Below are 24,635 nucleotides of genomic sequence, written 5' to 3' on the forward strand. Positions count from 1 at the left end.
ATTCCACCTCAAATCCTGGACACCACACAATCCGCCATTATCGTTAACATAATCGAAAACTAGTCCTTGACCGGATCCATGCAAAAGCTGAGCCCAAGAGTGGAAAATCATTTTACATAAATTATGCACTCACTCTGAGAATTTCAAATGAATACACATTTGAGACTCGACATGCCCATCAATCATTCATTTCGTATGCCTCTCGAGCTGTCACTTAGCCCATCATGAAATAATCGCCATTAGGCAGCTGTCAATTCGGGAATCGCATCAACTATTGTATTTAAACGATGCTCATTTGAAATGAATTTAATAAGAGAATTGCTTCAGCTGTTTCAAAGATTACATATAAATGTAGTGCAGATGCTTATTGGAAGAAAAACTCATGTCAAATCGCTGACATAGGTTCAGCTTATATAAGTTTTTCTCTAAGCTCTGCTCTACAATAACCTGAAAGATTTCCCATTTTCGTGTTTCCAGTTAGCTGTAACCCTAACACGAATCCAATATAACTTTAATTAAATGAAAATTATGTTTCGAGTAATTGAGACAGAAAGACGCCCGCTCCTACTCCTGCGTCGAGTCCTGTTCCTGCTCCCACCCAGTTCCTAGCGCTTGCCTCTGACTCCAGGTTGCTCGGTCACACGTGACGTATGAATTATTTAAGTGCCAACTAATTAAGCAGCATAAATTGCATTAACTTGGCTGCACTGCAGCAACACTCATATATATTATGTGGTATGTTTAATGAAACTTTTTACATGACTTGATGTCCTGGTAGTTGGTTAAACATATATGGATAACGAAATTTAATGCTACGCTGCAACATCAACTCATACACTCCGTCATCAAGTATATCCGGATAGTCCATATCGTCATCCAGATAACTCGGATCCCAGTTGGGTAGCGGAAATGCGTTCGATAGCAACAACACATTTAGCCACAGGAGACATATCAACCATATCAAATGAACCATTTTATACATAATAATTTGAATATTTTTCAAATCGTCTGAATAGTTTGAAATTTTTATAAAAGTTATGTTGATTGCTTTTACTAATGTATTTAAATGGCTTGTAGGTAGACATGAAGGCACGATCAACTATATAGAGCATATTTTATATCGATTAATTATCGAGCTGATTCGAGAAATACTCCTTTGACTGTCTTCAGCCTATTTCCATATTGATTAAAATTATTCGAGTAACTACTAATCAAAAACAGTTTCTTAACAATATTTCACAGTTAGTTGATCATTTTCGTCCCTTAATGGTAGACCTCGGTGACTCTCTCTGGCTGTGCGGAAGCCTCCGCCTGCGCTTTCATGGTGCCCATAGCATAGGGCTTTGTGTCATAGGTCTTGACGTAGAAGGTGCCATTCTTTGGGTCTGAGGGCTCACCGCCCATGCGATACTCGCCATCGTTGTCCAGCAGCACCCAGGTTTTCTTCGATAAGCGCTCACAGCGTATGCCCCAGAAGCCCTTAGTGCTATTGATGGACTCGGCAAAGTAGTCATGGGCACGCTTATGCGAACAGCCGTAGACGTAGCACTTCTTTTGATCTTTGCCAAAGTTTGGATAGAAGCTGGCATGACCCACGGGCTGCTCGAATCCCAGGCCGGTGCTCGTATGTATGGACTCCACATATTGTGCATCGCTGGGATCTATCCGATATTCATCGGACTGTTCCCGGAACGCAGGGCCCGCGGGATCCAGCGCAAAGATCGTGTTGAAGCGATGCGGCCTGATCTGTTTGCCGGCACTACCCGCAATCTGAGCGCCCAGCGAGTGTCCAATGAGGTAGACATCGTCGAAACGTAGATCCGCCCGCATATGAAGATAACGCACAAACTCGGCCAGCAAATAGCCCAGATCCTCGACCATTTCGGCCACGCCAAAGTAGTTGACATTCGACGATATCTTGCTCCAATCACAAACAATGATATTGAAGTCCTCATAAAGGGGTGCCAGCATTTTGGGCTCACCCATTGCGTCATCCGTACCATTTGGCCTGGGCTTCGTTAAGCTGAGATATGCGGTCTTCACATCCCGATTCAATGAACCCTTACCCTGACTCATCCAGCCGTGTATAATAATTCTGGAAATATACAAATTCAACTAAATAGATATCGGGCGAATTATTTGCAACAGTCAAATAGACTGTATTGCCTATCTTATCTTATTTAATATTTGTGTTAACATTTAAAGGTTTAATGCTAAAATGGCATGCTAATAATTTGCTGGCAACAATTAAAGCTGTTGGACTTCATTTAGTGTGGCTCAGCTCCGAAGCAACTGTTTTATGACTCATTGATAAGCGTGTGGAAACGACACGAAAACACAGAAAAAAAAAAAAAAAAACAAACAAAAATAATACAATGAAAGGCACAATTTACAATTAGTTGACTAGAAAATACCCTAAAGTCAATTTTAGTTAAAGAGACCCTCGAATAGGAAAAAAAAGGCGGTTCACCTAGGAAATACCCTAATCAATGACTACTATATATATATAATTAATACTAACATTAATTTTTTATAAAGTAATCTAATTTTTGATGTTTTTTTATATATAAATCTAGACTTTCATGACTTTTAATGTTAATAATAATATTTCTTTATAATTAGGTATATAGTTATTATATGTCTTCTAAAGTCTACTAACTTGCCTAACTCTCAACAAACTAAGTCGTGAATAGAATATACCCAAGTCTTACACAGAGTACTGCGTGCTGATAAAAACTGCAAACCAGTTTTAACATGTGAATAAATAAAAATAAAAATAAAAAAAAACAATAAAAAACAATTCGTTCAGCCTAACGGAAATTTATTTTTGCCTCAAGCTAAACTATTACCAAAATAATGCAAATCCAAATATTTTCAAATGGGAAATATTGTGGGGAACTTTATACCTAATTTAGTTATTATATAGCTTCTAAAGTCTACTAACTTGCCTAACTCTCTACAAACTAAATCGTGAATAGAATATACCCGACTCTCCCACAGAGTACTGCGTGCTGATAAAAACTGCAAACCAGTTTTAACATGTGAATAAATAAAAATAAAAAAACAATAAAAAAAACAATTCGTTGAGTCTAACGGAAATTTATTTTTGCCTCAAGCTAAACTATTACCAAAATAATGCAAAACCAAATATTTTCAAATGGGAAATATCGTGGAGAACTAAGAGTGTATAATGTATATTTCACGACTGTTTTACATAATAAATGCACAATTCGCACAATCGTATGCCTTGCAAGTTCTTCCTACTCTCTTATCAGCTGCATACGTGCATTGTAAGCTAAGTAAAAATGCCATCGAAGATCACTTACCTTGTGGGATGACGTGCATCGAAACCGGAACGTGCCAGGGTCTCATCATCGCTGACAAACAGTTCACGGCCGCAATCAGGAAAGTCCCGTTTGAATAGAAAGAACTGCATCTTGGAACGTGAACTGCTGGTAAAAGGTACCAAATGTTTGAAGAACTTCTTCCAGAATGGATAGTCCAGGTACTTATTCGATTTGGTTAGCTTGTGATCACAATGATCTTCCTCAGGTAATTCGGTAGAGGTAGCTTCGTTCGAAGGTGCCGCTAATTAATTATTTGTATGAATTTGTATATAAAGTAAATATATATACATATATATGTATATAAAGAAATCATTATATACCCACCTACAACTATGTTCAGAGCAGCTATACCAACAACTATTATCGTAAGCAAGCGCATGATTATTTCTTTGTAATACTCGAATAGTTATAGAAATAATGCGTAAGCCTTCGCCTACGTACGTTGCCCCAATAGATCTGGCACGCTCACACTTGGAAAGAGACCAATTTAGCAGCTCCGTAGCGCTCAATGGTGCTTGCTCAACTAACGACTGATCGAGTGACTGACGCGCTTGGCTGACCAGCTCACGAGCGCATGAGACAGAAAATAACACTTTCATCTAGAGATGGGAGTGAGCTCAAATCGCGTGACACGCAGCAGCACGAAAAGTGAAGCTCAGATAACTTTAAAAACATCCTTGTATTAAATAATTAATAGCCGCCAACGGCAATCAATGGTTTTCATCGTATACCAGCATAAGCACGATCACATCTCAAATTCGAGCTGATCGGCGTCTTCGTGTCTGCGCTCTCTCCATCTGAACTCTAGAGATAACAAACAGCGCAACGAAAGCAGAGAGCGCGAGAGGGCGCCGGCTATTTAACATTGGCATTAATTATTTAATTGATAGCTATTATAAACAGTTCTATTTAATCTCATTCTAATGTGGGAGTAAGGCAGGAAGAGAATTGAAGATAAAGAGAAAGAGAGAGAGAGAGAGAGAGAGCGATGGCACATGCGTATGAGAAACATTAAGCTAGTGGCTGAACTTGAATTTGTGTGTTTAATTATGTTATCAAGAGAGTACGTAGATCCCAATGGAGTTCCACTGTAATTATTGTGTAATAATAAACATAAAACTCAAATAATGAATTATCTTACTTTTAATTCTTGATATGAAATATCAATTTATAAATACATATACCAAATAGTCTGTTAAAGGATCAGATTGAATATATGTTATATTGTAATATGGTAAATAATTATACCTTTCATACATTCTATATTCTCTTATATTCATATATGTACATATATTGATATACATACATATATTAATAAAAATAATAATTAATATAATATATGACTTAAGGCGGTAATCAATATTTACCGTAAAATAAAAGGCTCTAAAATTAAAAAAAAAAAAAAACCTGCTCAGTAAATGCTCTCATATGATATTAACTTTTATTACTTTTAAAATTCAACTAAGCCATGATTTACCCCTATTAGCTGGAAGATAACCCATACGACAATAAATTGAAAAGTTTGACGCCTTTTGGCAGCTGTGCGCCCGAGGGTAACAAATAATTAGTAGAAAATTCCACTCAGGGACTCTCTGTTATCGGCTAATTGCTTGGCTCAAATCAGATTTGTGGGACACCTGATTATGGGTGCCGGAGCATAATAATTTATTTATGAGACACCAAATGAAGCGACAAATTTCAGGCACTTAGCAAGTCAATCGCTCAGGCGCCGAGCCCGAGTTCTCGACGATGTTGCTGCCGTAGTGGGCGTGGCAAGTTTTCAGCACTTTGGTCATGGACCCACACACACAGAGAGAGAGAGAGAGAGAGAGGGAGAGGAATGGCACACCTGGCGAACGTGAGGCGGCATTTCAATTATGCAAATTTCGTGAGGCTCGTTGATTAGAAAATCCGCAAAAACCCTTGAGCACTTGAGCAGTTAAGGTGGGACGACGATGCCTCCACGCCTCAGCCCAGCTTCAGGCGTCAATCAATATGCCGATGCGGAACCGAGTCTCAGTTTATTTGACGCCCACGCTAATGAATTGGGGCGAAGCAATTAGACTACAGGAATTAATTGGCAAGCCTGCGGCTGGGCGGGAGCACTAGCACTGGAGCAGCTGCAGGACGCTTATTGAGCATTTGGATGCCCAAGTGGTAGACCCACTTGTGCGGCCTCGCTGCGAATTAAAATAATTTTGTTTCGTGTCCCCCTCCTGCCTTACCAAAAAAAAAAAAAAAGAATTTACTGCACTTTTGGCGCATTTTACTCTTAACTTTGTTCGCTCGAGTGTCACAAAACTTTTGCCCGCAGCTCCTTTGTGCCACTGACAAGTGGGCAAACAGGGGTCGGAAAGTCCCGTTCGGGCAGGCAACGGAATCCAGTGGAACCCGGTAGCAGAAGCAGCAGCAGCAGTGGGAGCTTAGGGCTTTACTTACACCCAAAAGTCGTTTGTCATTAAAAGCATTCGACTATAAATTATATTTCAAACAAAAGGCAAACAAAAAAAAAAATCGCAAATTTGAAAAGTAACGGTACGGCACGTGACCTTATTTAGGGTCACAGCGAAAGCTGAGCATTTGGTGTTAATCAACTTGGTTTCAAAAGAAACTAATTGTTTATCTTTTTAATGTCGAAAATAATTTAGGTATGCCCTCTTTATAATAATTATAATATAATCTATATGTGGAGAAAAATTCAAGCCAATAGATTTCATTAGAAATCTTCAAATCTTCTTCTGTATATGTATATTTTTATATTTATATAGAAATACTTTTTATTCATTATTATTATTATTATTATTTATTTATTTATTTTTTTTTTTTTAATTTTTTTTTTTTTTTTTTTTTTTTTTTTTTTTTTTTTTTGAGAACTTTTATTAATGTAAAATTAAAATCTATATCCACACCAGCAAACCGTCCTCAGAACATTGTGATACTTTATTAAAATTATACAAAATTCTATAGCTTAAACAATAGGCAAATCATTCACATGCCTAAGTTGCCCACTCTGCCCATTTGTTGGCCAACATCCTTTTGTAGTTCTCGTTCCTGCTGTCAATGGCAAAACTTTTCACAATGGACGCAACGAAAAAGTTTTGGACTTGAACCCAAAAACTATAAATCCGTAACTAACATTTTTAAGCATAACAAAATGCGACGAGATTTGTCGAATAAATCTTAATGCTGCCTTTTTTGGTTTATTCAGCCGTTGCACTGGTCTCTTATTATAAACTTCCTCGGGGCGGGGAGTGAGAGGCGTTGCGTTGCCAGAGTAGAAACAGGAGGGTGACAGAGCAAAAGACAAGGGCTTCGCTCTTTGGGTTTTCCGGTTACGGTGACTGCAACTTTTCTGATTGACTTAATGCAGTTGGCAACTGCACAGTAAAAGTGTTGGCAGCACTATATTTTCACGGCTAAGACTTGCACCAAAGAATTATGTTACACGAAAACTTTTAACATTTGCCAAGCGGTCGCAAGTTGTGGCTCGCAGCTACGACACAAATCACTTGGTTAATTAATGTTGAGATTAGACACAAAAAAAAAAAAAAAAAAAAAAAAAAAAAAAAACAATAATTTTTTCTAAGCATTACTTTAGGTGGTTTTAAATTTGAAATGAAACACAAATGACATTAATAATAGTCTAAAAAAAAAATATTTATAGAATAATTTAATATATATTAGAGAAAATACAAAAATTATGTTACTTGAAGGTTTCTAATTTTGTGTTTTCATTTTATTTATATTTTGTAATTCACAAATAGTTTTGGTAACAGATATTCAATAATCTTTGATACATCCGGCGCATACATCACTTTGATTTACAACTCTCAACAGAAATTTCCATTAGAGAAATAAATGAATACGCTTTAGACTCGAATCGAAAATTGTTAGTTTTCTTTTTGAATTTGTTTTGTAAATTTCTTAGCCCTGTACTAGTAGCTGGTGGAAATGTGGACATGGACATGCCCCTAAGTGGTAAACTGGCTATTGTTGCTGCCACAGCCGGTACGTTCTTTGCTTTGGGCGCCTTCTATCAGCACCAGCATGTGATCCGTAACATTAAGAGATTGGAACAGCACAATCCACATGCCTATTTCATACGACGCAAACTTTATGGACTGGTAAAGTGCCCCGCCCCTGGGCAGCTTGTTTCCGAGAATTGAATACTGAGGTTTGTCTATATTTCAGCTAGATATCTTTAAAGTGAAGGAGTTCAATGAATATTGCAATGTTATTGCCGATAGTGAATCGCACCAGATGGGCTCCATTATGAAGTACGGATTCCCCAGCATGAACGAGATCAGTCTAAATGAGACTTTCAATTTCGTCACCTCGTTCGATCGTCGTAACTCGGCCATTCAATGGATGTGTGAGCGTGTGGATGTCTCTAGCTATACAAATGCTATCGGCCGGGACTTTCGGGATCTTGCGGTGCGGCATCGGTCACGTTCAGTCCCTCCGTCTGGCATCTTGTATCAGCAATCGGAGGCGGCGCGTGTCTTTTTTATGTCGAACATCAAACCGTTTTTGAGTCGCGGCTTCAATGCGACCATCTGGGAGCGATTGCTGCACTATGTACACAGCATGACCGAAAAGTACGGTATTGTTTTTGTATATACCGGATCCATCTACTTGCCACGCGAAATCAAGAGCAACAATTGGTACTTGGAATTTCAGCCAGAAGACAATACCATTGTCGCAATACCCACGCACTTCTTCAAGATCATCATTATCGATCCAAAGGAAGTCAATAGTACACCGTATGCCGAGGCCTATGTGATGCCAAATACAACGCTCAATGATGACACCGACCTGCGTACGCTGCTCTGCGATGTGCGAGACATTGAGAATGCGACGGGCCTGAAATTCTTTGATGGTCTCAATCGCAACTTTGTCAATACCCAAGTGGATGCGCCAATCGCACGGGACAACTCATTAAGTCAATTAAGTGATACGCTGTTATGATTGTTAGTTTAATAACTATGGGTATTGACAGAGGGCGCGGGTCCTAAGTAATTTGCGGAAACTCTCCAAATTTTTCAACTGTTGTCCATTTTTTCCTCAATTTCTTATCAAATTTGTTGAATCACAAATCTTATTACACATACATATGTATGAATGTATGTATTTAAATTTTTACAGTGACTAACATATTTAGAATTAATAAATATTTTAAAGCTAAAAGCCCAAATAATACTTGAAATTGCAAAAATATTCATCACAATAGTATAAAAAAAAAATAAAATACATTTACATATGTACATATGTATGTATGTGTAGAGCATATTAATGTATGTACATACATATGTATGTATGTACATCTTTCGCGACGAAACACTTGGTCGTTAGCTTTGCTCAAGGGAAAATATATACATACATATGTATGTATGTGTGTATGCAGAGCTCGCAAATGAGAGTTGATCATTTTTTCGTATATGCTCTGCTTCGTAACATAACCGAAAAGATTGTGCAGACACGATCTCGCTCTGAGCGGCTCTCTTTGTTTTGTTTAGAATCGGTTTCGGTCAGACGCATTGCATTTGTGTGACTCATTCAAATGAGTGTCGCGTAAAGACTGATACGATTTCGCTCATCCAAAGACTTTCAGCAAAAGTTTGACTAAAAACCCAACAGAAATGATCTTTGCTTTCGTGTGCAAGTAAATACATACATGCATACATTCATATAAATGCAAAAAGAAGCAAGCATTGCGTGTAATTACCCATACAAACGCAAAAGACAGTTTGCTTCATTTAACTCAAGCAAACGATGTGTTTGACTTGAGCGATACGAAATGTTACGAAGCAGAGCATTTACGAAAATTACGGGATTCCCCTTTATTACGAGCACTGTTAAATGTTAAACACGACTAAACAACAGAAGCGTTAAATTTGATGTTAACAGAAAGCTCTGTTAACGCGTCGCGATGCCCACGATTGGCGATTTAACAAGTGATTAACATGAATTCGCGCGCACAAATTGCAAAAAAGCGGGTGATTTTAACAGTGCCGAATAGAGCATAAAGCGAATAAGCCTATGTACGTACATTGTATATACTATATTCATTTGAGTTCTGATAAGCGTCAATTTCGTATTTAAGCAAGCTCTACCGATAAATTGAATCAGAGACTCTTTGAGTTACGAGTGGTTATAATATATTATTGTAAATTTGCATATACATATTTGATTATCACATATTAACTACAGTTTGCAAACGGAAAGCACAAATTTCCAAAAATTATCCATTGCAATGGCAGAAAAAAAGGTATTAGCTTGCTATAAGAACATACTAAGTGATATTAACGTGAAATTGCGAAATATTGAATTGCATAACGTGACAACATATGATGTCGACGAACAAATACTTATAATTCCAAAATGCATTGGCTTTTACCGTCAGCCCAACCCTGATGAGTATCCAATCGACTTGGCCAAGGGCTATAAAGATATGATCTTTAGCATATCAGATCCTGTTCATTATCTGAAACAAAAAACATTGCACTACATCATGTCGCAAAATCAACGACCAAAATTTGATATTTGCACAACTCGTGGCGCTTTAAAACAAATCAATTTCGGCCGCAATACTAAAATTGCGGCCATACATTTTAAGGATTGTATTTATATTAAGTCTCTTAATGATGCATTAAACCCCTCACCACGTGAAAGTTATCAATATGAGCTACGCAAGAACTTATTTGTTGGTAAGTTTACGATGATTCCAAAGTCGATATGAAAAAAAACATACATATATTTATATGTCCATCCTAGATACGCCAGGTGATCTACCCGATGTAAAGAAACGGCTTGATCAGCGGAAACAAATCTATGTGAACTTCAGCGCGCATCTGGGTATATTTAAGATACTTTACTCGGCTGAGATTGCGGGCGTCGATAATACAGAGCCGCTAGGCGATTTGTAAGCAATTTCACAAACTATCAGAGCTTTTCTAAGTACTACTTAATACACATATAGAAAAGATCCAGGGGTACTTAAGCAGCTGCGCTTTACAATGGCCAAAGTTCGTCAAATGAAAAACAATGACTATTCGCGTGAGAAGATAGTTGAACCTGAGTGGCTCTTTCAAGCCCATTTCGCCGGCATCGAGCAGCTCAGATTGGCGTACTTCAATGAAAAAGCATTGGTAACACAGCCAATTGAAACAATTCAAGTTTCTGACTTATATAAGGTGAACATTTCTAAAGTTTTTGTATTCGTGTAAAAGACTAAAGTCTCACAATTATTTCGCCATTGCAGAAACATGAATCTAAATTGAACAAACGTCTGCAATTGCTGCACAGTTTTCTCTGCAAGATCAAGAATCTGATGGCTGACGACGACTGTCCATACACAACCTACGTCTTTAGCGTACGAAGCAATTGCATTTCGTATGAGCGGCATGTGGGTCAAAACAAATACGGCTTTCTCGACGAGGAGTATATTAAATTTGTCAATGATAAATACAAGGATTGAAAAGCTATTGCTATAAATATATATATAACCAGATTTAAGATAATTATCTTTAAATGAAAATCATGTATAATTTGATTTAAATTTTGATTTTGTGATGTTAACATTGACATAAATTCGAGTTTTTTCCAGAAATTATATTGAAGAAAGGCAAGCAATTTTAATAAAATATAAATACTACAATTTTATAGACCTTTGTCCTGAAGAGAAATGTCTAGAATCGTTAGCGAATTATGAATTTTGATTAGCACTGTCACGCAAACATGCATCTATGTACATACATATGTATGAATGTATGTATGTACCTACAAGTATTGTATTACCTATAAGATACATACATACATATGTAGGTATATATGTATGAACATATGCACATACAATTTATGTATTTTCTCGGCTAGGTCTCTTGAGGATTAAGCAGTGAATATGGTACGACAATTATTGCGCTCAAACGAAATAGACGCCTTATCATCTGAAATACAGCTATGCGCTTACTCTTATTCTCTCTCGCTCTCCCTGAGCTGTGTATGCAAGTACAAGGCAGCAGTGCACAAAAATTGAAATTGAAATGAAAAGGAAGAGCGAACTCTTGAAAGCTCTTACCGTGATAACTGAATATTGGCGTGCCAATCGAATCAGATTTGCTTTGTGTTAAACCACCTTTTCAAATCATTTCATACCGCTTCATTACTCTTTTTTAATTTGTGTTTTCTTAACATGTTGGTTCTACCAACAAGAATTTCAGTTTGCCATTTAAAATTTGTTTTAATTTTTTTAAAACTGATTTGCGAAAATATTGCAAAACGCAGCGAAGCATATTTTGAAACGCTTTTGAACATTTTAAAACCCTAGCCCAAAATAAAATACTAGAAGATTAGCACAAGATAATGTTTATGAACAGCTGGTTCCGTGACTTGACAAAAGCTCACAGCTACGGTATCGATGTCATAAGATTGAATAATTGTACAGCGAATGCGTTATCCACAACTTTGAAGCTGAAATACGCAGCTGGAATTGTCATTCATTAAAAGATATAAATACTCAGGAAAAAGCTGTTACTGTAAGTGCCTGCACGTGCCTGGCATCGCTGGGCACAATTTTTGGTATTTTTACCAGTCTGGCAACACCTCTAGCGCATTTTAAGAAAGCGGCGCAACAAATTGTTATTGAAAAAGCTGTTTACATTTGTTCAGCGTTTGCCATGCCGCGTTCTCAGGCGACTGACGATACAAATTGCCGATGTAGCTATTGCCAGGCTGCTATAGAGGATGACAACTATTTGGATTGTCAGAAATGTGAGCAGAGCGTGCACATCAAGTGTCTGCCACATGCCAGCACGCCTGGTGATTTACTCGGTGATGTCTTCTTCGATTTCACGTGTATCAAATGCGTACGCAACGAGCAAGATGCAGGCGAAGTAGTTCCCAAGGAGCGCTTTGTGCGGCAACGCATACCCTGGCTGTTAGTGTTGACGCTGACTCTCTATAATTTATCACTCAAATCGAAGGGCTTGAGCCATCACGGATATTTCCACTGGCGGACGCACATCATCAGCTTTGTTGACAAGAACTGGAACTACATTTTTGAGCCACATGTGTAAGTGAATTTAGTTTAATGGCAGATGAAAATCAACGGCTAATTGATAACTATAACCAACAGACGTCGTCGAAAGCAATGGGCAGGTTCTGTTTCGGGCGCTTTGTCCCACAACAGCCCCGAGTATTTTCAGTCTGGTGTCAGTGTGTGCCTGGAACATGGTTGGTGGAAACTGGCTAAACCGAATTTAACGCCACGCAGCGTGCGCGCTGAATGTAAACATATTTTATACTTCGAAATAAGTACGAAGTGTTCATGGAATTATATTTTTACAGATGAGCAGCGACTGTTAGAGCGTCAGCAGTTCCGCACGGATCGTCGCTTACCAGCACTGGATGAGACCAGTTGCAGCAGCGATCTATCTGTCACGGATCATCTGAGCGACATCCAACCAACCCATACCATAACAGAGGAAATTACAGAACGTCTGCCGGCTGCGCCGCCCAGCGAGGGCTGTGCGCGTGCCATGTGAGCAAATATAAATTTTGGAATTGTATACAGAAATTTATAAAATTAAACATATCTTTTTGGTAGTCCGTACATGGGTCGCCTGCCGAAGTTCCCAATCGTAGGGCAACCAACAGAGTCACAGCAACAGGAGGAACGTGAGGAGCTGCAACAGTCAGAGGAGTCAGAGGCGGCCGCATTGCTACCGTCGCTCAGCAGCGTTCAGGCAAGCCTGATGGATTTTCTGGCCGAAAGCTTAGGTGGCGATGATCTTAGCATGTTTATGCCACCTCCGTTGATTGGTGCTGGCTGCAAAGGAGATTTTTTCATGTCAGATGCCCTACTGGAAGCGCCGCTCGAAGTACCACTGGAAACGCCCGGCAACGGCGTTAGCCTGTTTGACCTGGAACATAATTTTGTCTTGCCGCCGGCAGAGTCTGTTGCGACTACAGCCGAGACGGAAACGAGGATGGAGACACAAATGGAAACGAAGGCTGGACAGCAAAAGCTGTCGTCCAGCAGCTCTGAAAGCGAAGAGGAGCCCATGGAGGCAGAGCAGCAGACGGAGGAGAGCAACACGTATCAGCCGCGCATAGTACAGGTGACGAATTATCAGGCAGAGGAGCAGCAGCAACAGCAGGAGCAGTCACAAATCAAGGAGGAGCCGCTGGAGTTGAAAGAAGAGCAGGATGATCTGCACCTGGAGACAGCAGCTAAAGACAACATCAATCTGGAGCCTTGTAAGCCAAGCGGCTTTCTAAGGCAACCGCGTCGAAACTGGCCCTGGCTACAGGAGACGGCAATCGAGCCGGTCTCGCATCAGGAAGGTCCACAGCAACAGCTTCGTCCAATGACTTTACATGAAGAGCAACAGCTCTACCACCAACTGCACAAAATTTTCATGCTCGACCAGCAAAGTCAGAGTGATATACCCGCCTATGTGCGCCGGCTCTACCGCAAGATGTGCGTGCGCAAGTGGAAGCGGGAGCATAATCGACCCATATTCAATCTGGATGAGCACATAGATCCCATGGCGCGTGCCCGTCTGCAGCTGGCGAAGCAGCAGTCGCAAATTTTAGATCGCTATCAGCTGCTCGAGCAGGGCAATCCAAACAACCGCAGTTCATTTTATGCCCGCATTGTCGGCAGCACCGAATACGAACTATTCGAATCGCCATACACCCAGCGTGTCCTGCATCCGTTCATATATCGCAGCCAGAGTATGGGTCCGCCTTGGCTGCGTCTGATGTGCGAGCTTCAGCATCGCGTCAATCGATGTTATCCCAGCCGCTCCACCATAGACTTCTGTTACGTGCGCCCTCAGCATATACCAGCAGTCAATGCGCTGCTCCAGAGCGTTTTCTGGCCGGGTATCGATGGTGAGTTAGTGCAGTCACAGTTGACCTAGTACGTAGGCTAATCTCCATGTTTGTTGCAGTGAGTGACTGCCTCAGCTATCCGGACTACAGCGTGGTCGCGCTCTATAAAAAGCTGGTCATTGGATGTGGTTTTCTGGTGCCGGATGTGGGCTACAATGAGGCGTACATTTCCTTTATGGCCGTGCGCCACAATTGGCAGCGTGCTGGAATAGCCACCTTTATGCTGTACCATCTCATTCAGACTTGCATGTCCAAGGATATTACACTTCATGTCTCCGCCAGCAATCCGGCAGTAATGTTGTATCAGAAGTTTGGTTTCAAGATTGAAGAAGTGATCCTCGATTTCTATGACAAGTATTTACCAATGGACTCCAAGCAGAGTCGAAATGCATTCTTTTTGAGATTGATGAGATGAGTAATCTGAGCATACGCCAAAAGTTGCTGAAATAAAACAATAAAAACTGATCAAACAATTTAAAATGATTTTTTCTTTTCTTGCCAAGTTTGGGCTTTTTTTAATAATCCAGAATAACTTCGAAATTATTTTCCTTACAATCTTAGGCAAATATTTTCTCTTCGCGTCGTTTCTTAGTGACCACTGTGCCGGGTTTGTGCTGTGCCTCGGGGTGATTCATGAGCTCCGGCGGACACACGGACACGGGACTGGCTGTGACGCACTGTTTTAGGTCGTAGAACAGACTGCTGTCGTCCTTGGTAACAAAGGATATGGCAACGCCCGTCTTGCCCGCGCGACCTGTACGTCCAATACGATGCGTATAGTCCTCAATGGACTTGGCCATGTCATAGTTGATGACCAGCGATACGTCTTTGATGTCGATACCACGACCAGCCACATCAGTGGCCACCAGTATATCCTTGGCCCCGGACTTGAGCGCTGCCAAAGCATATTCACGCTGCTCCTGCCCTTTGCCCCCGTGCAACGTGCAGGAGTTGTACCCAAGCTTCTCCAAACCCTTGGCCAGCACATCGGCACCCTTCTTCTGGTTGACGAATATGATAACTGGTGGCTCAATGCCGGCCGACAGGATTTGCATGAGCTTCTTGCGTTTGTCATTCTCGCCCATCATGTAAACGATTTGGTTGGTACGCTCCGTCGGCTTACCCACAGAACCGATATACACTGTGGCCGGACGACGTAAATAGGAGCGTGCCAAACGCTCCACAGCTGGCGGCATTGTCGCCGTAAACATCACCGTCTGCCTGTACTTCTTCTTTGTGTAGAAGTTCTCCATTAGTTTCTTCTCGTCCTCGGCCTCCTCCGTGTCGGGTTTTAGATTTGTCACCGGCATATATTCCAGAATCTTTTGTACGTCCGGCTCGAAACCCATGTCAATCATACGATCTGCTTCGTCGAGCACAATGTAAGTGCACTGATTGAGCACCAGATACCGATTCTCAAGCACATCAATTAGACGACCCGGCGTGGCGATAACTATTTCGCAGCCCAGACGCAAGCGGAAGCCCTGCTCCTCCCTGGACAAGCCGCCAACGACGACCACAGTGCGTATGCCCAGCGGCTGGCCAAACTTGATTGTCTCCTCCTCAATTTGCTGGGCCAATTCACGCGTGGGCGCCATAATAATTGCATAAGGACCCTGATCCACATCCTCCAAACGCTCGATCTTGGGCAGCGACTGAATCCACGAAAGCAGCGGTATAAGAAACGCCAAAGTCTTGCCAGAGCCCGTCTCGGCAACGCCAATAATGTCGCGATTCTGCAGGCCAATGGGTATAGCCTGTCGCTGGATGGGCGTCGGCTCCTTGTAGCCGACCGAATCGATGATTTCAATGATTTCAGGCGGGAAGCCGGACTCACTCCAGCTGCGAATGGGATTGGGTATTTTGCCGCCTTTAATGGTAATGTTGTAGTCCTCCCGAAAGATGCGCCAATCGCGTTCGGTCATCTCGTCGTTGTCCTTCTCGGACCAATGGCGATCATCCCACTTTTGTTTATCCTCCTTGCGCTTCATCTTCTTCAAGCGCACTTTCTCCTGTTCCTTTTCCGCTTCGGTGCGTCGCTTCTCCAGCAGATCGCCATAGAATTTGCTCTGTGTGCGCTTCTGCTCTTTAATGTCGATGCCAGCCACATTGCCGCGCCCGAAGAACTGCACATGATGGCGTTCCTTATACAAGTTATTGTAATCTATGGAGGTGTCCTCTCCCGCATCCCAGTCGAAGACGAATTTGCGATCGTTGAGGCGGCGCACTCGTCGCTTCTTTTTCACAATGCCAAGATAACGTTCGCGTATGGCTTCCAGTTCCTTTTCCTTATCCTTGTGCGTTAGATCCTCAACACGTTTGCTGTCCTTGTCACGATCCCGATCACCGCCACGGTCACCTCGATCTCCGCCACGTTCGCGGCGTTCCGGCTTTACGGGCGCTGGCGGCGGCATGGCCACCGGCATGGATGCAGATGCTGTGGCTATGCCGGTAATTGATTTGCTGCTGCTCGCTTGCAGTTGATCCCGCGCAGCATCTCGGACAGCACGCAGGCGTTCCACCTCTTCTTGACGACGCTTCAGTGCCTCAGCGGCTCGCTGCTCTTTGGTAAGGAAAACGGGCTTACTGCGCGCCTCTTCCTCGCGTTTCTTTTTATCCAGCAACTCCTCCAGCGATAGAGGTTCTTTTTTTACTTTGCCATCGCCCTTGGTATCCATTTGTTCGTCCTCTGGCTTACTGGATGGGTCGGTCGTTTCGCCTTTCACTGTCCCAGAATTTTCTAATTTGGGCTTCTTTTCAGGCTCGCCATTACGTGATCCACGCTCCCGCGACCTTTCACGCACCTGACGCTGACGCTCCGGTGAGCGTCCACTACGTCTGGCACGGTCCTCCCTGCAAATTGATTTATTATTTATCACATACTTTTTTTTAACTTATTTAACTTACCTGGAACGGGATCGTCGTTGTCGTCGATCCTTTTCTCTATCCATTTGTCTGTCGCGCGCATCTCTTTCTCTGTGCCTCGGCACATCTCTGTCTCGCTGTCGCTCCCGCTCTCGTTCGCGCTCCCGCTCACGCTCCCGATCTCTGTCGGCTGTGGCTACGCCACGCTCGTCTCTGTAACGCTCCCGGGAGCGCGAACGTCGCTTTTTATCATTCACCATTTCACAAATAAACAGCGTCAAAAAGAAATATTTTTCGCAGCTAAACGTTTGGTGAAATAGAACAACAACAACAGCAGATTGTGGAAATTAGAGATGAGCTCTGCCACAGCGCGCCGGTGCAGTCGTGAGTAAACACAAGTCACAGTGACTGCCGAGTGATGCATGAAGAAAGAGAATATATGTAGGCAACAAATAAAAAATAGGTTTTATTTATTTTACTTTTTGTATAAGTATAGATATTAGTCAGTTATATAGATTACAGATATTGAAACTCACAGTTATTCGTGTAGTATCGCACTCTCTCTCTCTCTCTCTCTCTCTTTCTCACATTTCAATAGTGAGACCGTTCGCAAACTTCTTCAAAATACTCAATTTGAGTATTTAAATACTGTCTCATAAATAATGGCGTCGGCCAGCTGTGTTATTGGAGCCTCGGCCTTTGCGGGGCATTTGGGGGACTCAGTTTTGCGTGTTTTCTCTGTGGCAACAGACAAACAAATAACGCGCCGCCAGCTACAAGTGGAGCAGTCAACGAAAAACATACAAAAAAGTAAAAAAAAAGAAAACAAAAGAATAAAAGGCTGTGAAACGGCCCAAATACTGCACATCAAGTAATTCGCTTGATTTGCGCCAATTGTGGGCGTACAGCACCAACCCTTTGTGTGTGTGTGTGTGTGTGTGCGTTTCTCTTAATTTCCAGCTTAGCAGCTGGCATTTAGCAGTTGTTATGCGAAATAGCAGAGATCAGGAAACTGCGCCGATTGCAGCGCCACGCAATGGCAGCGCCTCGAATATGTTTCGCAGCTTTGGCTCGCTCTTTGGTGCTGGTGGTGGCAACGGAGGCGGCACGGAGAGCGCACGTCCCATGACGCCTCAATCGAGCGATGGCTATGTAGAGTTTGGCATGCAAGATCCGGAACGCAACGGACGTACACTAGGCACATTTGCGGGCGTATTCAGCCCTGTGGCGTTGTCCATGTTCAGTGCTCTGGTCTTCATACGTGTGGGTGAGTGTGACATCATAATTGATGGCCCCAGCTCTCTCTCGCTTTTTTATTTTAATATTTGTTTCGCTTTCAGGTTACATAGTGGGGAATGCGGGCTTATACGTCACGCTACTGCAGTTCCTCATCGCGTACGCAATTCTACTATTTACGGTCGCCTCCGTTTGCGCCATCTCCACGAATGGCGCTGTTGAGGGCGGCGGCGTCTACTGTGAGTAACCGTATGGGGTAAAAGAAATCATTTGAATTTTATAACTGGAAGAATTTTCCCATACATTTTAGTCATGATTAGTCGCACTCTGGGCCTCGAATTTGGCGGCTCTATTGGCACCCTGTTCTTCTTTGCGAATGTGGTGGGCTGCGCCATGGCCATATCCGGTTGCACAGAGGGCATCATCGATAACTTCGGACCCGGCGGCCATTTCATTAATGAAGGTGGGGCCCACCTTCCCGATGGCAAATGGTGGCGCTTCCTAATTAGCAGCGGCATCAATACAAGTATGCTGCTGGTCTGCCTGGTGGGCGCCGCTCTCTTTGCCAAAACGTCGGTGATTATTTTGGCCACTGTAACCGTTTGCCTCTTCGCCACATATATCAGTTTTCTGATCGTAGGTGCCACCAACGATACGGTAAGCGGGGGCTTTCACTCAATCATACAGAAAATCATGCAAAGCTTCATTAGAATTATCAATCTCTATATTCGATATCAGAGTTTCGCTTTCCGAAACAACAAAAAATCCCAGCACGGAGCACAGCTCAACGCATTGTTATGCAGAAAAAACTATGTGATATTTGACATAGATAATATTTACTAATTTCATCAACTTGCGATAATGGGTGTTGTGCAAAGATAACACTAGCTTGCATTAATTTGGGCATCGGTCACTTTTGTTCTTTTTTGCTCCAGTAAGTCCCATTAGGCTTTAGCTACAGTCGCTAGTCTCTATAAATGTTCTGTATCAATGCCATTTTATTTTTATATATTTATTTATTAGTATTTTATGTCGATATATATAATATATTATATACTATATAAGCGAATGGCCTTATAAGCATGAATCAGATAGGTTAATTAGCTGTATTTATTACTATTATTATAATATCAGTTTCCATATTATTGATTACTTTTATAATATCAGTTTCCATATTATTGAGTTTCCACTGTACATGTGCTAGCAGATTGAAAAAATGTGCTGGCCACAAAAATGACGCGCTATATGAATCATTTGAATGCAGCTGATAACAAACTAAAATGCCCGCACATTCTCAAATTAAAGAGTATCATGTTTATTATCAATTAAATGCCATAAGCTGCTGCTATCTCTGTTTAGTATACACATATTAAAATACATACATACCAACATATACATATCGATAATTTAACTCTATTCGACAGATTCCTGTGCCGGTAGTGAATACGCTTATGAATGCTACGAAATTCTTGCCGTATACGGGGCTTAGTGGCAAAACCTTGAGAGAGAATTTGGGCTCACATTACGGCACGGATTACACATCCAACTACAAGAATGTGGACTTTTCAACAACGTTCGGTGTTCTCTTCTCGGGCGTTACAGGCATCATGGCTGGTGCAAACATGTCCGGGGAGCTGAAGAATCCCTCGAAGAGTATTCCATGGGGCACACTGTCTGCCGTCTGCTTCACATTCGTCTCGTATATCATACTCTCATTCCTGATGAGCTGCACCACGCCGTATGTGACCATGCAGAACAACTATCTGTTCCTGATGCCCGTCAATCTGTGGCCCCCATTCACAGCCATTGGCATTCTGACCGCCACCTTCTCGACAGGGCTGAGCAATTTGATTGGTTCCAGTCGTATTTTGGAGGCGCTCAGCAAGGATCAGGTCTTTGGCTCGCTGCTGAACTTTGTGCTCCGTGGCACCTGGAAGGGCAATCCCATCTGCGCTGTGGTCATCAGTTGGGTGCTGGTCGAATGCATTCTGCTGATTGGCTCCTTCAATATTATTGCCCAAATTAATTCGGTCCTGTTTATGCTCTCGTATTTGGCCACAAATCTGGCCTGTTTGGGCATTGAGCTGACCGGTGCACCCAATTTTCGGCCACTCTTCAAATACTTCACCTGGCACACCTGCCTCGTCGGTTTGCTGGGCACACTGATCATGATGTTCGTCATCAATCCAATTTATGCCTCATCCTGCATCATATTGTGTTTGATCCTGGTCATTGCACTGCATCTCTTCTCCCCAGCCACGCAGGCAGCGCAGTGGGGCTCCATTTCCCAAGCTCTGATGTTCCACCAGGTGAGCTACGCATGCAATTTATAATTATCTTTTGCTTGATGTTCTGGTTTGCAGGTTCGCAAATATCTGCTTATGCTGGATCCACGCAAAGATCACGTCAAATTTTGGCGTCCACAAATTCTACTCTTGGTCTCCTCGCCGCGCTCCTGCTGTCCACTTGTGGACTTTGTCAACGATCTGAAGAAGAGCGGCCTCTACATCATTGGCCACGTCAAGCTTGGCGACTGCAATGGCGTCGAAGATGCCGTCGAGAATCAGCAATGGTGGTCCTTCCTGGACCACATGCGTGTCAAGGCCTTCACCGAGGTGACCATCAGTCGCAGCATTCGCGAAGGGGTTCAGCATTTAATACGCCTGTCCGGCATTGGCGCCATGAAGCCAAATACCATTATTCTGGGCTTCTACGACAATGAGACACCAAAGGATTTCTTTCAAAAGTAAGTGGTATTAAATAGGTGAATATCTTAAATATGTATTTCGTGATAGTCCATATCTATTGAGATTCTTCTTAATAATTGTCTTTACATTTTAGTGGCACCTCCCCTTATAAAACGGATGACTTTAATGAGGGCGATGCACTCAGTTTTCCCATACGACGTGATGGTGAACCGAAACAGTTTGAGGTGCAGGAATATGTGCAAATCCTTTGCGATACTCTGCGCATGAAGAAGAATCTGTGCTTGTGCCGCAACTTTCAGCGTCTAGACAAGAATTTCATTACCATGTGCGTTTGGCATGAAATGGATAACAAACTATTTCGATTCTTTATTGAACATTTTCCAATTTACAGAAGCAAACATGTGAAGTATATAGATGTGTGGCCCATTAATGTATTCAATCCCACATCTGGCGATCCCTTTGACATGGTCTCGCTGTTCATGATGCAATTGGCGGTCATCATGTTGGCCAAGTGGAAGCATCTGCGAGTGCGCATCTTTCTGTGCGAAACGAATGAGGAGAGCGCTGTGGGGTAAATACAATTCTACGCTGTACGAAAGATTTATGTATTAAGAGAGTTGATTTGCAGCACCTTTGATACGCAAGCACCCCAAATGGACATATTCTCCAAACTGAAGCTGGAGCAAACGTTGAAGGAGCTTCGTATTAATGCCGAAATTATTGAGATACAGGAATGGAGCCGGAACTCGGACTTCACGCGACATGCACGCATTCTGAGGCAATTTACGTCGCAAGCGGACGAAGCATTGTTGGACGATGGCGATGAAATAGCCGAGGACAAATTCAATCATTCGCTATTGTATATGCAGCGTGTTAATCAAATAATACGCGATCGTTCCGATCAGACTGCTCTATCATTCATTTACTTGGCTGCACCGCCAAAGCCCTCATTGACGGACTTTAGCGATCGTAGTGCCAGCTACATAGAGCTACTCACCGAGTTAACGGCCGAGCTGCCGCCGACCATTCTGGTGCATGGCGTCAGTACTGTGACCTCGACTACGCTCTAAGCTGTAGCGACACAGACACCGACAACAACTCTCATTCTCCGATTCGCTCGTACTGGAGATTGCAGGCGCACAGTGATATCAAATGCATTGCATACGCGGCACAAACACATAATGGACTTCAACAAGCCGCACATTAAAACTGGATGAAACCGATTTCGTAATACATTCGCTCTCTTTCTCAAATTCATAAGCCTCTGGGGCTCTGTGCTATTGCTTAATATATGAGTATTTGTGTTGTCCGTAGGCTGAAAGCTATAGAACATATAAGGGCATAACGTAATCATGTTTAATTTTAACTTATTTTAAATAACAAAAAAACAAAAACACTGTAATATCATCGAAACACTTTGTACTAATTATCATATCAGTAAATTCTCAAATTAACACCTACTTTTATACGAATATACAACAATATTTCACACATATGTGCGGACCACTTATAGATAAACAGACAAACAAACGGTTACCCATAGGAACTACATAGATATACACATATACGTTCTTTGCTCTGTTCGATATTAAAAATTTTGTGATTCGAGAACCCGCTCTCTATTATAGCAAAAAGTATTATTAAAAAAAAAAAACGTAGTTTCACAAAGCAAAACTTTATATAAAATTATTCATTTGTTTTAGTAATTAGTTTTCCACATATTTATGGCAACTCACAGCGCACAATTTACATCTAGCTGTTGCGAAATTTTCAAGCTAGACATATTTTAAATTATGCACATAAATATATATATGTATATAAATATTTTTCTGTTTCGCCAGTTAATTGTGGTTGTGCCTGTGAGTCGCCCGTATATATTTATATAAATATTTTATTTATAATTTTACGAGAAATGTATTCAATTCTTTCCAATAACATAATAAACATACCTGCATACATATATTTTAATGTAAATGATTAAGTGTTTGAGTCAATGTTGCTATACGAGATATTTGGGATCGCTTAATGTGGGATTGCTATGGGAGTTGTATTAAAAACCATTTTCTTTTAGTTAGAGATCACTTCAAAGTTATTTCAAGAAATTCGAATTTTCTTGAAACTTTTTATTCCTAAAACTTCAACAAAGGAATTATTATTTTATTTAAAATAAACCACTTTTTTTTTAAAGAATATTTTTCAGCTTAGACTTTCCCGAATTTTAGAATTTTTTTTTTTTTTTTTTTTTTTAAATAACATTATTTATTATTGTTTTAAAATACAATGTATTAAATCCGAATTTTAGTAAGTTTGTCTTTTAGGAAATTATTCAAAATGAAAACATTTTCCTTTTTTGCTGTTTTTTTTTTTTTTTTTTTTTTTTCATTATTATTATGTAATATTTTCATTCGAGAGATATAAATATTAAACAAATATAAAGAGTATATAAACTTCGTCTTACTGAACAGTGACAGTTCACTTTATGAATGAATGAAACCCAAGTGGAGATCAAGATATAGTTGCGATTCATAGTGAGTCCAGAATTGCATATCATGCTGTCCATTGCCATTTCGGAATTGTATGATACTCTCGAGTCATCCATGATCCACATGCTCATCTAAGTGAACTACTTTCCACGGCGATCAGTCCTGGACCACTTTCAAGGCAGCCGCAACGAAAGGTTAATTAAACGTAGGGAGAAATCAATTCAAACACTTGGCTGCATTTCTATGGAAAACGGCCAAAACAATTCCAAACACAGACAAGCGTCTGAGCGCCGGCCATGGCTAAAATGTACAAATGATGCACAAGAGCCGCAAGAGTTGTCCCGATATTTCACACAAAGATGCGCCGACAAAAGGGCACGGCATGGATCGTGACGTTTGATCTTGACGCTCGGCTGGCTTCTGGCTTCTGCTGCCCGATGATGATGAGCCGCTGATCGATGTGCCACGCGACCGCAAAACTCTCGACATTATGCAGCACAATTTCTGGCGAAACGACCTAAAAACGCCAAAGCCAACGGCTCTGACCCAATCATGTGGCATAGCCTGAATAGCTCAGAGATCAGCTAAAGATGGGCAACGCCTTGACTGGAATTTCCAATTAGCATGTACGACGCGTCGTTTACCTGCCCAGCCGTGTTGGCCAGTTGCATGTCCTTGTCAAAATAGCAAACAATAGACGCGTAGGCGGTGCTGCGGCCCGAAAGTCAAGTCAAGTCAAGTCAAGTCGATTTCCACTCAACAATAGGCCAACTGATGATAATCTGCTTTCCTTCTGCGCCCAGGATTAATCGTTTTCGTCGAGCGGATTAGCTGTTGGCGCTAAATTGCGAAAATGCGATTAGTTGCTCAACTATTGTTCAACTATTGCGTGAGATTGTTGCCAGGACCAAGACGAAGATTCTCTTTTGTGCCTGGGAAAGTCTCAAGTGCTTGTGCACTTGTCCAGCATGCCCTTTTGTTGGGCCAAACAATGCAATCGTTGCAATAGTTTCCATTGTTCTGCAGTTATTGTCTCTGCCAGCAAATTACCATGTAATATTCCAGCATTATGGCTAATATTCTGTGCACATACAGATCTA

The 24,635-nt window shown here is 41.6% G+C and overlaps 6 protein-coding genes across 6 annotated transcripts; 4 read left to right on the forward strand and 2 right to left on the reverse strand.

Annotated features, from left to right (window-relative positions):
* Positions 1–1,156: 1,156 nt before the first annotated feature.
* LOC115562387 (phospholipase A1) lies at positions 1,157–3,798 on the reverse strand. The gene is made up of 3 exons (XM_030383822.2): positions 3,672–3,798; positions 3,327–3,588; positions 1,157–2,095 (listed from the first exon to the last, which is right to left on the reverse strand). The coding sequence occupies exons 1-3, from the start codon at positions 3,724–3,726 to the stop codon at positions 1,264–1,266; spliced, it is 1,149 nt and encodes a 382-aa protein (XP_030239682.1). The 5' UTR covers positions 3,727–3,798; the 3' UTR covers positions 1,157–1,263.
* A 3,337-nt stretch (positions 3,799–7,135) lies between these two features.
* Tengl1 (Testis EndoG-Like 1) lies at positions 7,136–8,450 on the forward strand. Its single transcript, XM_030383843.2, has 2 exons — positions 7,136–7,471; positions 7,539–8,450. Exons 1-2 carry the CDS (start codon positions 7,307–7,309, stop codon positions 8,313–8,315), a joined length of 942 nt encoding a protein of 313 aa, XP_030239703.1. The 5' UTR covers positions 7,136–7,306; the 3' UTR covers positions 8,316–8,450.
* A 1,053-nt stretch (positions 8,451–9,503) lies between these two features.
* Positions 9,504–10,869, forward strand: LOC115562370 (uncharacterized). The gene is made up of 4 exons (XM_030383793.2): positions 9,504–10,054; positions 10,122–10,269; positions 10,327–10,540; positions 10,609–10,869. Exons 1-4 carry the CDS (start codon positions 9,601–9,603, stop codon positions 10,822–10,824), a joined length of 1,032 nt encoding a protein of 343 aa, XP_030239653.1. The 5' UTR covers positions 9,504–9,600; the 3' UTR covers positions 10,825–10,869.
* A 1,020-nt stretch (positions 10,870–11,889) lies between these two features.
* Positions 11,890–14,723, forward strand: Atac2 (Ada2a-containing complex component 2). The gene is made up of 5 exons (XM_030383825.2): positions 11,890–12,417; positions 12,481–12,632; positions 12,693–12,885; positions 12,952–14,243; positions 14,303–14,723. The coding sequence occupies exons 1-5, from the start codon at positions 12,023–12,025 to the stop codon at positions 14,656–14,658; spliced, it is 2,388 nt and encodes a 795-aa protein (XP_030239685.1). The 5' UTR covers positions 11,890–12,022; the 3' UTR covers positions 14,659–14,723.
* Positions 14,724–17,566, reverse strand: LOC108649322 (putative ATP-dependent RNA helicase DDX23). The gene is made up of 2 exons (XM_030383848.2): positions 17,151–17,566; positions 14,724–17,096 (listed from the first exon to the last, which is right to left on the reverse strand). Exons 1-2 carry the CDS (start codon positions 17,366–17,368, stop codon positions 14,801–14,803), a joined length of 2,514 nt encoding a protein of 837 aa, XP_030239708.1. The 5' UTR covers positions 17,369–17,566; the 3' UTR covers positions 14,724–14,800.
* A 194-nt stretch (positions 17,567–17,760) lies between these two features.
* On the forward strand, positions 17,761–23,008 carry LOC115562400 (solute carrier family 12 member 9). Its single transcript, XM_030383845.2, has 8 exons — positions 17,761–18,375; positions 18,449–18,583; positions 18,655–19,001; positions 19,769–20,653; positions 20,708–21,090; positions 21,186–21,377; positions 21,444–21,623; positions 21,681–23,008. Exons 1-8 carry the CDS (start codon positions 18,096–18,098, stop codon positions 22,120–22,122), a joined length of 2,844 nt encoding a protein of 947 aa, XP_030239705.1. The 5' UTR covers positions 17,761–18,095; the 3' UTR covers positions 22,123–23,008.
* Positions 23,009–24,635: the final 1,627 nt, after the last annotated feature.

This window comes from Drosophila navojoa, chromosome 3 (assembly GCF_054131105.1).
Source record: "Drosophila navojoa isolate 15081-1374.11 chromosome 3, UAZ_NAV_1.0, whole genome shotgun sequence".
Lineage (NCBI taxonomy): Eukaryota > Metazoa > Arthropoda > Insecta > Diptera > Drosophilidae > Drosophila > Drosophila navojoa.

Excerpts from the sequence above, each read along its gene's own strand:
- LOC115562387 (XM_030383822.2), bottom strand. The coding sequence starts at position 3,726 with ATGCGCTTGCTTACGATAATAGTTGTTGGTATAGCTGCTCTGAACATA. Across the intron at positions 3,589-3,671 it reads TGCTCTGAACATAGTTGTAG|CGGCACCTTCGAACGAAGCT; the intron begins GTGGGTATATAA and ends ATAATTAATTAG. Across the intron at positions 2,096-3,326 it reads GATGCACGTCATCCCACAAG|AATTATTATACACGGCTGGA; the intron begins GTAAGTGATCTT and ends GTATATTTCCAG.
- Tengl1 (XM_030383843.2), top strand. The coding sequence starts at position 7,307 with ATGGACATGCCCCTAAGTGGTAAACTGGCTATTGTTGCTGCCACAGCC. Across the intron at positions 7,472-7,538 it reads GACGCAAACTTTATGGACTG|CTAGATATCTTTAAAGTGAA; the intron begins GTAAAGTGCCCC and ends TCTATATTTCAG.
- LOC115562370 (XM_030383793.2), top strand. The coding sequence starts at position 9,601 with ATGGCAGAAAAAAAGGTATTAGCTTGCTATAAGAACATACTAAGTGAT. Across the intron at positions 10,055-10,121 it reads ACGCAAGAACTTATTTGTTG|ATACGCCAGGTGATCTACCC; the intron begins GTAAGTTTACGA and ends TGTCCATCCTAG. Across the intron at positions 10,541-10,608 it reads AAGTTTCTGACTTATATAAG|AAACATGAATCTAAATTGAA; the intron begins GTGAACATTTCT and ends TCGCCATTGCAG.
- Atac2 (XM_030383825.2), top strand. The coding sequence starts at position 12,023 with ATGCCGCGTTCTCAGGCGACTGACGATACAAATTGCCGATGTAGCTAT. Across the intron at positions 12,886-12,951 it reads GAGGGCTGTGCGCGTGCCAT|TCCGTACATGGGTCGCCTGC; the intron begins GTGAGCAAATAT and ends TCTTTTTGGTAG. Across the intron at positions 14,244-14,302 it reads TTTCTGGCCGGGTATCGATG|TGAGTGACTGCCTCAGCTAT; the intron begins GTGAGTTAGTGC and ends TGTTTGTTGCAG.
- LOC108649322 (XM_030383848.2), bottom strand. The coding sequence starts at position 17,368 with ATGGTGAATGATAAAAAGCGACGTTCGCGCTCCCGGGAGCGTTACAGA. Across the intron at positions 17,097-17,150 it reads CAACGACGATCCCGTTCCAG|GGAGGACCGTGCCAGACGTA; the intron begins GTAAGTTAAATA and ends ATCAATTTGCAG.
- LOC115562400 (XM_030383845.2), top strand. The coding sequence starts at position 18,096 with ATGCGAAATAGCAGAGATCAGGAAACTGCGCCGATTGCAGCGCCACGC. Across the intron at positions 18,376-18,448 it reads TCTGGTCTTCATACGTGTGG|GTTACATAGTGGGGAATGCG; the intron begins GTGAGTGTGACA and ends TTTCGCTTTCAG. Across the intron at positions 21,091-21,185 it reads CCAAAGGATTTCTTTCAAAA|TGGCACCTCCCCTTATAAAA; the intron begins GTAAGTGGTATT and ends TTTACATTTTAG.